Raw genomic sequence first — 12,958 nt, forward strand, 5'->3', positions numbered from 1 at the left:
TTAAAGTTACCCAAGAACTGCCAAAGGCATTTAAATGAAATACAGGCAAGCAAACATTTTGAACACAGATAAAGTTCCCTTGTTCCACTGCGCTGTGGCTGAAAGAGTAACGGCAGGAGAGAATATTTCAGTGGTACAAAAAGAAGTCAAAAAAAGCGACTTCTGCACACACTGAAATGGCCTCACATGCCAGCAGCACCGCAGGTCCACAGATAACGCCCGCGGTGTCCTTGTATGCCGCTTGGAAGTGCCCACCATAAAAAAACACAACAGGGTCCAGTCAAGGCTATCACCATGTTCACAGCAAAGTAATTAACGCCACCGTCACCAAATGGACACGTGCAGAAATCCACAGGATGCAGATTACAGAACTGGATTGTGGTAGAGAAAAGCATCAGCTTTAGTAAACTTGATCTAGAGCAGACGTCTACCACTAAACACACACAGACCCAGAACCTCCATGACAGATGTATAAGAACGGATTTTACCATCTAAACAACAGCTTTCCAGCCACAACGTGAAGGGCACTGGTGCCATTTATTCTGTAGAATGATTCCTAACGTTCAACATATATATATAGCATATATATATAAATATAACAATTAAAAAAAAACCCAACCATCATGAGAATTAAAACTTTTATTAGTGTATTCACATATTAGGCAAATGCAACACGCATGAAGCATATTTCTTAGGTTCACAAGTTCTACCAATACATTAGTCTACTGGTAAAACTAACACAAACTGGTAACTGCTTTGCCAAATTTTTTTAAAGGTGTCTGGCCCATTTTTTCAAGGCTTGATTTTTGGTATTGCTTCTATGCCCTAGTCATTATGGCATAAAAATATCCATCGCTATCATCGATTCAGTCGACTGATTAAAAGCTGTAACACTGGCCACATTTTTGTTCTCAAAGCTAAAGTTCTCACTAGTTGTACTTACAAAGTACAGAACTAGTGTAATGGATGAAACAATGGGGGGAAAAAAACAAAACAAAAAACAGACAAAGGCAATCCCGCTACTGCCACAATAACAAAAGAATGACAGACAGCTAGATCACAAGATTGTTAGTAAGATATTTTTTTTTCAAGTCAGAATAACCCTTCTATACAGTTTCCCAACCCTTTCCCAACCCAGACTTATCTGTAGAATATATTTCAGAATATTTTTAATATGGTGCAGCTGTAGTGTCCAAGGGTTCACAATAACATGCACTGTCACGAAGAACCTAGAAGTCCTTCTTCGCTGGTCATACCTCAGCAACCACTATCCTAGAGGTTTTGCAGAAGCAACTACTTTTAATAACAAGGCCCATTATGACATAATGAATGCGTATGATCTGGTATGTAAGTAAGCTAGACAAAGCCACTCTGATCAGAAATTTAAATTCTGTTACTGAAATATGTTAAGAAGCTGCATCTATTTAAAACCTATAAGAAAGAGTCTAGTTTACCCTGGGAAAGGATTTTTTTCAAGGTATTTGGCTCCAAAAAACTAAAAAAATCCATGATTTTTAGTGACATCTGTTTAATGAAAAAAACACAGATGTAAGGGGTAAGCTAGTAACCTTGTCTACTTAATCCAGTATCCAAAATGCTACAGTAAATTCTCATTCCATGAGAAAACACACTGATTTCAATGATTCGAGGTACAAAAAAAGTCACAAATTACATCAGTGCCAGCAATATTGCTGGCAACAGACGCATCAACTCAGATGGGTAGGGAAAAATTGACTCCTAGTGTGATGGATACTCAGAATTTACAATATGAATTCATTTTAGGCCCCATTAAGCATATAAAGCATCTTAAGATTTCACAGATGAATCTCAAGACATTTCTTTCCCTTCCAATGGAGGGATTTTCTTTTTCTTTAAGAAGGCAGCAAAACGTTAAGCTTTTCTACAAGGAAAGTCTGCTTTTCATGTGTAGGACAACTCGAAAATCTGCTTATATAAAAAAATATAAAAGAATAAAGGAGTAGAGTCTTGGAATTTTTTGAGAGATTTGCCCCAATCAAAAAAACAACTATTTATGGGAACTAAAATGTAGAACAGCACAATACTGTGATATTTGAGATCATGATACGTTATCTGTACATATACTTAGCTATTCATGTTATTGATAAACCATTAGGACACTCAATTATATACCAAATAAAAACACCATTAAGAGTCTTTAGAACTGTCCCTTCTTCTTTCTGAAGAAGGCATTTCTATACACTAAATTTTCATCTAGTATCAGAGTATAGGAAACAGAATCCACAAGGTGCTTTAATTGATGAGACCTCAAGTGCTGTTTTTCTTTTTTTTTTTTTTTTCTTGTTTTTTTCTTTTTTTTTTTTTTTAAAAACCTTTTTGGATAGTAAACAGTTCATGGGGACCACACACAAATACTAACGACAGACGAGCTGTTATATTAAGTCTGTTGATTGGACTCAATATTTAGCCCACTGGTAAGGGAGGAAGGAGTTTTACGACATGCTGGAGCAGCGTACTGAAGGGGAGCCCATCTGAGTCAATACTTTGTCCAGCCATTGTAGAGGTCCGTTCAGATGAAGTTCGATCCAGCAAGGAGTGCTTGTTACCGTTTGCCGCCTAGGAAATGAAAAATAGGAGAGTGAGAAAGGAGCTTCGGCTGCCAAAAAGTTCTCCACCATATGATCAAATATGTTTCCATCCATAACTACTACCCAGGAGTATAAAAATATGCAACCATTACCATAAGTGTTCCTAAGCTTTTTCAGACAGTCTTGGAGGCAGCAAGAGAAGGAGGCAGCAAGAGAAGGAGGCAGCAAGAGAAGGAGGCAGCAAGAGAAGGAGGCAGCAAGAGAAGGAGGCAGCAAGAGAAGGAGGCAGCAAGAGAAGGAGGCAGCAAGAGAAGGAGGCAGCAAGAGAAGGAGGCAGCAAGAGAAGGAGGCAGCAAGAGAAGGAGGCAGCAAGAGAAGGAGGCAGCAAGAGAAGGAGGCAGCAAGAGAAGGAGGCAGCAAGAGAAGGAGGCAGCAAGAGAAGGAGGCAGCAAGAGAAGGAGGCAGCAAGAGAAGGAGGCAGCAAGAGAAGGAGGCAGCAAGAGAAGGAGGCAGCAAGAGAAGGAGGCAGCAAGAGAAGGAGGCAGCAAGAGAAGGAGGCAGGAAAGGCCTGTATGCATAACAGGGTTTGAATTTTGTAGAAAACTACTGAGAAATTCGGAATAAACCACTTGGCTCTGCACTGTCAGCGTGGCCAAGCAACACAACACTATTGCAACCATCGGGTCTGGCTTTTTAGAGCGATGTACAAGAGAAACGTCTGAGGAAACCGGCAGATGTTGTCAGAAATGCTACGTCAAAGCATGGTTGAGCTGTGCTAACTGATGCTATCTCAAAAATTCACCTCTGATTTCCTGTAATCTTACATTTCTACATGTGTTTTGCACTGTAACATCTTCACTCGATCAATTTCAGTAAAAATTGCATTTCCCTTGTCTTGTATATAAACTTCCACCACAGAAGCCATTAATTAAACACCATCTAGAAAGCCTCAGTGAAGCTTTATAGTTGTCAGCCCTAAAACTTGACTCACTTTGCCACATACCCTTGTTTCAGAGACCTGTTATTCAAAGAAAATCTTCCTGCTCATCTCCAAAATCAATAAATCAGTATTGGCCATCCTCTTGCCTGAGAAATCCTGTTATTTCACTGTCTCCACTCCAGGCATGGGAGTTTTCCCAAAAGAGACTGGCAAGACTAGTGTTGCTAAGTCAGTTTTTCCAAATAATTCTAGCTATCCCAAAGCCAAAGCAAGGAGGCGTTAAGATTTCAAGGCAAGCAGATTAGGTGGACACATTTTTACTGTTGGCACTGCAACCCCTGGCTTGAAGGAAATCTGTTTACGTAAACAGAGGAACTGAAATGGCAGAAAGATTAAGAGGATGGATTTCAAAGGATGGATTTCAAAAGTTGTCTGTGGTTTCACATTTTTCTAGAAGAAAGTGGTGAGGGTCTGTGCCCTGAATGCCAATGCCAAAACAAAGTGATCCAATAAAAGAACAATCTAAACCACAGGAAATATAATTCCGTTTAACTTTGAATCTTCTCCCAAAGAAGGAAGCTCATTATTCCACCGCTGTCAACTCCCCTCCCATGTGTTCCACAACACACTTCCTCAAAATTCTCTAACTGGATCTGTTCAACAACCTTGGCTTTGTGCTACACTGGTAAAAGTTGCTAAAATAGCAATGGTCACTTAGCAGATGTTTCAAAGCTTCTACTCATGCATTTCCAGTTCATATATCACTAAATCTTCTTGCTGTAATTACCTCTGCCTAACTTTCTTCAGATTACCCTCAACCTGGATAGTTCATGTGTTAACGTCAACACTTATCTGCTGATCTGAACTTTTACCACAGCCCAAACCAACAAACACTGACCAAAAAGCTATAAACCGTTTTGTCTAACAAGCTTAGAAAATCCACCACCTTGTCATACTCATGCACATACGCCCAAAAATGCAAGTAATTTTTCAGCAAAGCCAGTTCTATGAGAAACATTTCTAACATAATAATCCAGCATAGAAGTTTTAACAAGAATGATAGATTTCACGGAGCTTCCTGGTCTATTTTGGCAATTCCAACTATATTCATTTACATCCTAGGTTGTGGTTGGAGGAGCAGTCTCTTCTTGCTTTAATCACAACTGCAGCAAAACTTACAAGTTTTGTGCATCAATAATTTATTAGCAGCGTCTTAAACCGAGATGAAAAGAAACTAGTTCAGCATTATGCCAGTAATATCGGTTTCTGTGCTGTTCTCGTAGAGTTTCCACTGGAGTTTTTTCAACCCAATGATCTCTGAAGGGTTTATGGACTAAGAGCCAACATTTTCATTAGAAATCACTTCACCAAAAGCCTCCCCCACTGTTTTAACCCAGCACTTACGCTCCATTCACTTCAAGCTGTCTCCATATAATCTGACTGATTAAGCCTTTATTCTGTTCCGATTTGAATGTTGTATTTAATTATGTGTAAGTTTATATATACTCCTTTTGAGCCAAATCCAACAGCTCTTTAAACTTGAGCCAGATTCTTTCTCATGTAACTCTTGTTCACAAAGAGGTACCAATTTATTCCATTACTCAAATTTCTTATTTCACCTAATTAGGCTTTCACAAAATTGGCCTCATTTAGCCGAGAAGCTTCTCCCCACATACTGACGCCACTATTTACATGTACATATTTCAAGAGCAGATAAAAGGATAAAAATCCAAGGATTTACAGTGGAATCTACTTGCCATTATTCAACTTCAGAAATGATAAGGATTTAAACAAAAAACCCCAACATTCTGAATGGAAATGGGGTATAGGTCAAGACATCTTTCAGATGAAAATTTCTAGAGGTTTAAGGGATTTATTTAAAACTATATCTCTAGCTCTTCAAAGTAATAAAATCTTTAATGGTGCTCAGAAGTCAATGTTTTTTCTTCCCAAATTACTGTACTACATTAAAAACAGGCAGAGTCCTATACTATAGTTTTTAGTTTATGCTAATAGAGAATACAATTAGAATTCATTCAAAAGCAGACTAAAAAAAAACCCTATTTTTTCCACTCAAGAAGCTGTTTTTAGCAGTTTTACACAGTCATCTTACTCTTGCAAAAATTTTTTCCGCTGCACGTTCCAAAATGTCCTTTAAATGTGTGTTCTCCAGCTGGTTTGTTTTGTAGAATGCACTCCAAGTATCTCCAATTCTTTCTGTTGGGTACTAGCCCATACCACAACCTAATGGATGCATTGTATTCCATATAGAACACGACAGGGACCAAAACAACCATACATCTAATAAACAACAATCTCATAGAACAAGATGTGTAACTTCTAGATGTTGTCAGCGTTTTCACCACAATAAGCAAGCAGGACTGAGTGAGGAAACAGAATTTTGACGACATTTGTTGCTCAACAGTTGACTTCAATGCAATGCTAAAATCGGTTTATTGGTCTCTATGACTTAGGAGGAGTAGAAAAAGGAAAATATGGGTTCAACTTGGAGACAACGTTTCTGAAGTAGAAGTAAGAAACCTGTACTTATGGCTTTGAAGGCACAGAGAAATAGTATATTAATGAAAAAAGGAAAACTACTAACACATTTAAAAACAAAGGTTTTCTTACCTGTATTCAGCTCCCCATCCTTTAACAAAACTCATTCTTATGGTACACATTCTAGTAAGCTGATAAACTGCTTCAAAACCCTGATTCACAGATTGAGCCAGAAGAGCAGCAAATTCTTGGTTATTAAAGATTTTTAGATTGCATCCTGTAAAGACAAAAAAATGCCAAAAGGATACAATCCATGAATACTTGCGTTTGCTACAAAGAAACCAAAACCTATGAATAAACTACGAATAAACTATCCAAAGGAAAGCAAAAGAATATATTCACTGGATATTTTTATGTGACACCTTTTGTAGGCTACTAACCTGGTGGAATTTTGCACACAGTTGCAGGATGCCAGCCGTATCTTTGATTACAGTTGGGGCTCTGAACAAAAATAGCACTATCGCTTAGGCACTCGGCAAAAACTTCTCCACCGATGTAATAGAGACGCACTCCCCTTCCTGTAGCAAAATTCAAAGGAACTCTTGTTACGATACGACCAGAGTTGATTAACAAACAGGGGAGTATTTTGTTTCAGTGAAAGTCAAGGTTTTTCTTTAAAACAGAAGCAGAAATCCATTATCTACAGGACCACACTCCTGGGCTGACGGCTGTAGTAGAAAGAGAACACAATTAACTTGCATCCTTCTCCCAGGAACACACACTATTTAAAGGAGAAGCAGAATAACTTTGGTCAAGAGTGAGATGGAATTTTCTAGCCATGTAATGACTTGTAACCAACTCCAAGTTCATTACCAAATAACTTTTTCACTTAAAGAAATACCAGAATGGAAATAAAAAAGTTGAGATCCAACAGAATTAAAACTTCTGCTAACATTAAAGTGTGGTGTGAGGTGGCACAGGCCACTGTGGCAAAAAAAAAAGAAAAAAGGAAAACAGAAGTGTATCATTCAATGTTCACACCACACTATTTCACAACCCACTGAGCGGACAAAACCAACAGGACTTCATTTAGCCCTATCGCAAAAAACACCCATAAGAAATCCTGTTGTTCATTCTTAAATTGTGATTTTGTTCTCTGAGTAGAAAAAATCTGTATAAGTTACTTCTATAGCAAGAGAAATAATGTGCAATTAATCTCAAAAAAAACCCACAACTATTAATAATGAACAAGTCCTTTAAAGGCCAGTTTCTCTTCTTTTTCTTTAAAACCATTTTTCAAATGAAATGTGAGCTGCTCTATAAAAAAATGAGAGCTCCTTATAGTATTGCCTTTCTTCAACATTGACCATTCTGATCATTCATCACAGCCATAGCCTGGGTTTCTGTATATCTAAAGTTTTATTAAACAAATATTTGGATTTGGCATAGAGGGAGTCAGAAGGTTCTACTGAAGTGGTTAAACTTTATTTTTTTACTAAAATTGAAAACAAAAAAAATATTGCAAATGTTGCTAAATAAAAGAACCAAAAAAAAAAAAAATTAAAAAGAAAAGTCATTTATTGAAGAACTTAAAGCCAAGATGCTGCATTGCGGAAAACAGTTTACAAAGAAAAACTTGATCATGTGTTATCTCAACGTCAGCTCTTCCCATTTCAAAAAATATTTTAAGTTTAAATTAAGTACTATCAATGTCCATCCTGTATTTTATATATTAGAATAAGTAAGCAACATGTGAATAATTTGTAATTAAAGCTTATATTTCAATTACAAGCAACTCGGACTATAAACACCACCTGAAGCACAGTAGGAGCCTGAAAGCCATAAACCCGGCCCTTGGGATGATTTGGTTTGAAAGAAAGAAATTCGACAACGATCCCAACACACAGATCTGTTCATCCTACCTGGGTGACTCCAGATAATGTAATGGCTAAGACGAAACCAAACATTTAAAAGATGGTAGACTTTTACCTATGTGTCTCCTAGTCATTTCCACTGTAGCGTTTCTGTTAACGTTGGAGAGCAGACCTAGGCAAAATCGTTCGGAATTTGATGGATCTGTAAAGCCATCTACGGTCAGGGAAGGCTGTGATGCATGGAAGGTTTCTCCCACTCTTTGATTCAATTCATAATATGCTATCGAACACCAAAACGCAGGCTCTGAGTAAGTAACCGGTTGCAAGTCTAACAAAAAAAAGATAATTGAAAAACAAGATTAACATAGAACTTGAAGCCGAAATCTGCCCTGCTCTTCGTGTCTCCCTCAAACTACTCCAATTATATTTTGCTCGCTGTCATTTTTACCTACCCCAGTAAACAGAATGGAATTCAAGATTCCACACAAGGGAAGAAGGGGGAGAGGAAGGGGTGAGCTAATCTGACCACAGCTCATGTAGTTCAGCACTTGCATTTTGCTTGACAAAATGATTAAGCCGATGTTACTGTGAGTGCCAGACATGGAGACATTTCTGTTTCCTTCCTATAACTTGCAAACACTTTGACAACATCAAAGAAAAGATTAAACTATCAAATACTGAACCACATAAAGGATAGGCTAACATCCTTTAAAATATTTATGTTATAAATACTATTCCTGCACACACCACTATGTTCTTTTATTTGCTAGAAGCTCAATAGTTACAGAAATAGTTATTAACAAGCTATTAACCCAGCCGTATCACGTTTAACATCAGGAAGCCAAACCAACAGTCTCCTCCTAATACAGCTCTTACTTTTTTAAAGTACATTTTCATTTTTAATGTAATTACATATATAAAGAATAGTCACCACACACAGAAACAATTAAAAGTATTTCCAGCTTACCCAGGCTATGATTAACTGGGGAGAGAGTACTAGGAGACAGCTCTGCAGGAGATCCTGTTGAAGCAACACAGATTGTTTCAGAGCAAATAACTCTCATTATTTCAGGTGGGTAGGTATAACCATTATCTAGACACAGTTTTACATTAAAATTCGTTGGAATACGAAACCTCAGAAATCCTACAACCAGTTTTCCAGCATGTCACATGCTTATTCTGAATTAAGATTGCATTTAATGTTCCAGACTCCTGGGAACCTACCCCTCCTCGTAAAGACTCGCTTAACATCTTAGTGTTGTATTTTGGCAGAGCTCTCGCTTCATGCACCCTCTGTGCACATAACTTCACTTATGTGAGAAAGTAGTGACTTCTTCCCAAATTCAGTGGGGAAAAAAGCTAAGAAAAAGTGGCTGAGACAATGAAGATATTACCTCTCTCTATTCTCAAAGGAGAGGTTTATCTCTAGAAATGAACAAGATGGATTTATTTCCTAATTTGAGGAAATCATTCTTTCCTGGAAGGAGGAAGGAAAAAAACTCAGAAAAAAAAATCATGAACTCTCCAACATAATTTTTGCACTGAAAAATATAGATAAGCTTAGCACAGAAACACTCCTACCATGACTGCTGACGTCACGCTTTTTTAATTAAGGTACCTGTTGTCAGACAGGGGGAAAATATTGCAGTTCTTACAGAAATTAGTGCGGTGATTCCAATTTAACTGAAAATGGTTGCTAACATTAGCTAAACCAGCACGTAGGAGGTTCTTACCCAGCACATTCAATGTGCTTTGTCCAACTAAGGCCAACCAGATTACCCATAAACCATTCCATGCAAGAATTAATTTGAAACATGGCTGAAGCGATAAGGTTGCCAGAGTTAAGAGGTTCTCAAAACGTAGGATTTCTGCCACTTTAGGCCAAGAGACATTTTGCTTGATGAACCTATTTTCAGAAGGTGAAGACAGGGGTAGGGTGAAATCAGCCAGCTATTAAAATCTATTTTAAGGCTTTCTGATGAGGACTTCAATTAGATCTGCACGCTTTTGTTACAAAACAAAATGTATTTAATATGGCACAGGATATTTTAAAAGCATTCCCCTCACAAAAAATTAGTTGGTTCACAAAAGACTGAAAGTGATATTTTTAAACAAAACCCACCACATTGTCTAGAGAGCCATTGCCAGCATCTTTCGGGCTGAATTAATGCCCAAGCCTTGAAAGTAGTAAAAAAAAAAAAAAAATAAACAAACAAAATCAATATTACCTGTATCCATGCTTTGGTTCAACTGCTGGTCACTTGTTTCTCCATCTTCACTGATATATCCTGGAGGTGGTGTTTCTGTTACAAAAAAAAAATCCACGTATTGGTCATATTGGTTCAATGATTGGGGAAATGTGTAATATTTAGCATTTGGGGGTTTTGTCCCCAAGCCTTCACAAGATCCATATACCTGAATATAGAATTAGAATTTTATTTTGCTGTCCCTTTTTGTCTTCCAGCAGTACTTCAAACCCATTACCTGCCTTACTGCCTATGGAAAATGTATCATCTCTTGTCTGCCAGTCAATTGCTCAGATATGTTATATAATTAACACATAACCCTTGTTTGTTCCATTTAATACAAGATACTTTCACTACAATGAGTAACAACTTTGCAACTGTGATCAACAGCTTTCACATTTAGGAGAATTACAAATGAAAAAAACCCATCTGGTGACTTCTACAAAAAAAAAGTGAGCTGCCTTTATGTAGAATAACCATCAGATCAGATACCCTCCCACACCTTATACAAGTTTTTAGATTTAAAGGTTATTTTTTAGTTCAGTCACCAAACCCATTTTTCTTCCCTACCCAGCAGCTGATTTCACTCATTAATAATACCTATTTTATCTAACTAGTTACACTATATAAGGCATACTATAATTATTTTTACTTCCAAGCTCTATTAAAACAATCTACTCTTTTAACTAGTTTTCTTTAAAGATGGAGGTTCATAGACCAAACTAAACTCAACAACAATTTTGAAGCATTTTGATACCAGAAACTGTGTCTAATTCCACAGAAGTATCCTCAAAACCCAGCAAAATGCGGCTGTTCCTTTTCTCCACTCAAAATGTACTTGGTAATCCAAATAATGAGTGAACCAACTGCCTTTCAGGAAATAATTTTCTTTGAACTGGGTAAATGTTTTTTTCCTGTACATTAAATGCAAAACCTGATTTCTTTAGTGAAAGCGTTTGAAGCTAAACTATCTCTAAATCACCTTAGAATTGTCTCTGAGACATCTGAGAGATTAAACACATTTAATTACATTATTACCAAATGGCAGAAATTTAAAGATAAGGTCTTTTGCTTAAGAATTAAAATCCAATTATATCCAGTATCATACCTGAGATTTACAGGAATATAGTAAGATCAGAAGGAAGTCAACAAGAGGAAACTGGATTGAGCCGGTTGACTAAATAAGAATTAATCAAAATAATTATATCTTTGATTCATTCTATAAAATTACCGTGCTAAAGAGAGATGCGGCAAAATCGAACAGAGAATTTTAAAGGAAGATTAAGGGAAATCTTTATTACCAAGTAGGATGAAAAAATCACGCTTGTTTTGAACATTTTTAGAGAATTTATTGTGATAAAGAGGACTCCACCCCTCTCCAAATCATTCATTATAGTTAAGCCCACAGCCATGGTAAAAGGTCAATAACCATTTCCAACCCAACTCACGCCTCCTGTTTCCAGTTGTTAATCTCAGCTCTTTGGCACACATTATTTTTCCATATCTAGTCTCTGTCTGAATAGATACTTCCTCCACCTAGTACTATTAATATTGTTGTAAGGCCAGAGGTTGAGCACCACCACAGCTGGAAATCAATGCTCAAGTGCAGCGTTCAAAATTCTTAGCGGAGTTTTAGCACTGCGTAAAGTTTGAATATTGCAGTTCAGCGCAACTGTAACCCGAAAGGGAACAAACAGCCCCAAAAGCCACACGTTGCACCTTCAATCTTCTTCCCAGCTTTTGGTGAAACCAACCTCTCTGTAGACCAAGTATGGAGAGAGTTTTACGGTGCAAAACTACAATGGCTGTTAAGCCTGGCCTAAAGCAAATGGATCTCTGAAGCAGGCGGTCAAGATGCAAGACTTTGCAGAACCTAGCTAAATATTCAATATTTTGTTAGCAAGGTCAAATTAAGCGAGGTGTCATTATATGAATAGAACATTAGGGCGTCAGTGACAAAAGGAGGCAAGGTGTGCTTAGCTTTGTAAATATTTGAAGATTTTGTGAATACCAACAATCACCTTGAAGAAACTTCCTGCAAATAACCACTCAATTCCTTTTTTTCCTAATGGAGGCTTTCCAGTAAGTTGTTTGCAAATGCTACCAAAAGCCTTCAGTTTGAGTCAAAATAGCAGAAACAGTGAAGAAAACAACATTAGCTTCTAGCACCCGAAATTGCTCTTTAAAGATCTGCTGGCAACAAACATGACACAAATTGAACTGAAGAGACCAAATTAATTGAAAAATTTTGGTGACATTTAAATTCTTGGATACATGTAAAGAAAACATAAGCAAAATTCTGTTTCAGACACAGAGATACAACTTGTACATTGCATATAATTTAGTTTCAAGGCAGTCATCTTATTCTTCAAGAGTCCAAATGTGAATTTTCAGTTTGTTTGTAATGAAGTTATGTTAAAGGTTTTTGAGAAAACTTCAGCTTTGCTTGGTTTTACACTCCAGGCAACTTCCTGAAGAGACAGGAAACAGGAAGCTGGGCAGGAAACAAAAGTCAATGATTTTATGTTCCAATAAGTGTACAAGGCTTTTGGGTACACTGTAGCAGTATTTGCTTTGGGGTGAGGGAGAGGAATTATTTAAACATTCAATATTGTTGGGTTGTTCTGTCATATTAAAAGGCAAAACTATAGGCAAACTATAGTAACAAATCCGTAAAGCAGGCCTTGATCAACTGCAAACGACATAACAAAACACTTTAAGTCACTGTTCTGCAACTAAGTTTTCTCCACATACACATGGTGAGACTGATTACTCCTCAAATCTGACTGTTTACTCCTCAAATCTCCAATAAATAGCATTTGGCAACCCTTA

General features: G+C 37.3%; 1 protein-coding gene across 4 annotated transcripts in view; it reads right to left on the reverse strand.

Annotated features, from left to right (window-relative positions):
- Nucleotides 1–624: 624 nt before the first annotated feature.
- SMAD2 (SMAD family member 2) overlaps nucleotides 625–12,958 on the reverse strand; it is a 48,260-nt gene continuing 35,926 nt past the window's right edge. For all 4 annotated transcript variants that reach the window (XM_065861022.2, XM_065861018.2, XM_065861019.2 and 1 more), the window contains 6 exons: nucleotides 10,109–10,183; nucleotides 8,848–8,901; nucleotides 7,996–8,208; nucleotides 6,447–6,584; nucleotides 6,139–6,283; nucleotides 625–2,595 (listed from right to left, as the gene is read on the reverse strand). In XM_065861022.2, the coding sequence (XP_065717094.1) occupies nucleotides 2,472–2,595; nucleotides 6,139–6,283; nucleotides 6,447–6,584; nucleotides 7,996–8,208; nucleotides 8,848–8,901; nucleotides 10,109–10,183 (749 nt within the window). In that variant the 3' untranslated portion in view covers nucleotides 625–2,471. The remainder of the gene's footprint in view (nucleotides 2,596–6,138; nucleotides 6,284–6,446; nucleotides 6,585–7,995; nucleotides 8,209–8,847; nucleotides 8,902–10,108; nucleotides 10,184–12,958) is intronic.

Source organism: Patagioenas fasciata, chromosome Z, assembly GCF_037038585.1.
Source record: "Patagioenas fasciata isolate bPatFas1 chromosome Z, bPatFas1.hap1, whole genome shotgun sequence".
In the NCBI taxonomy this organism is placed as follows: domain Eukaryota; kingdom Metazoa; phylum Chordata; class Aves; order Columbiformes; family Columbidae; genus Patagioenas; species Patagioenas fasciata.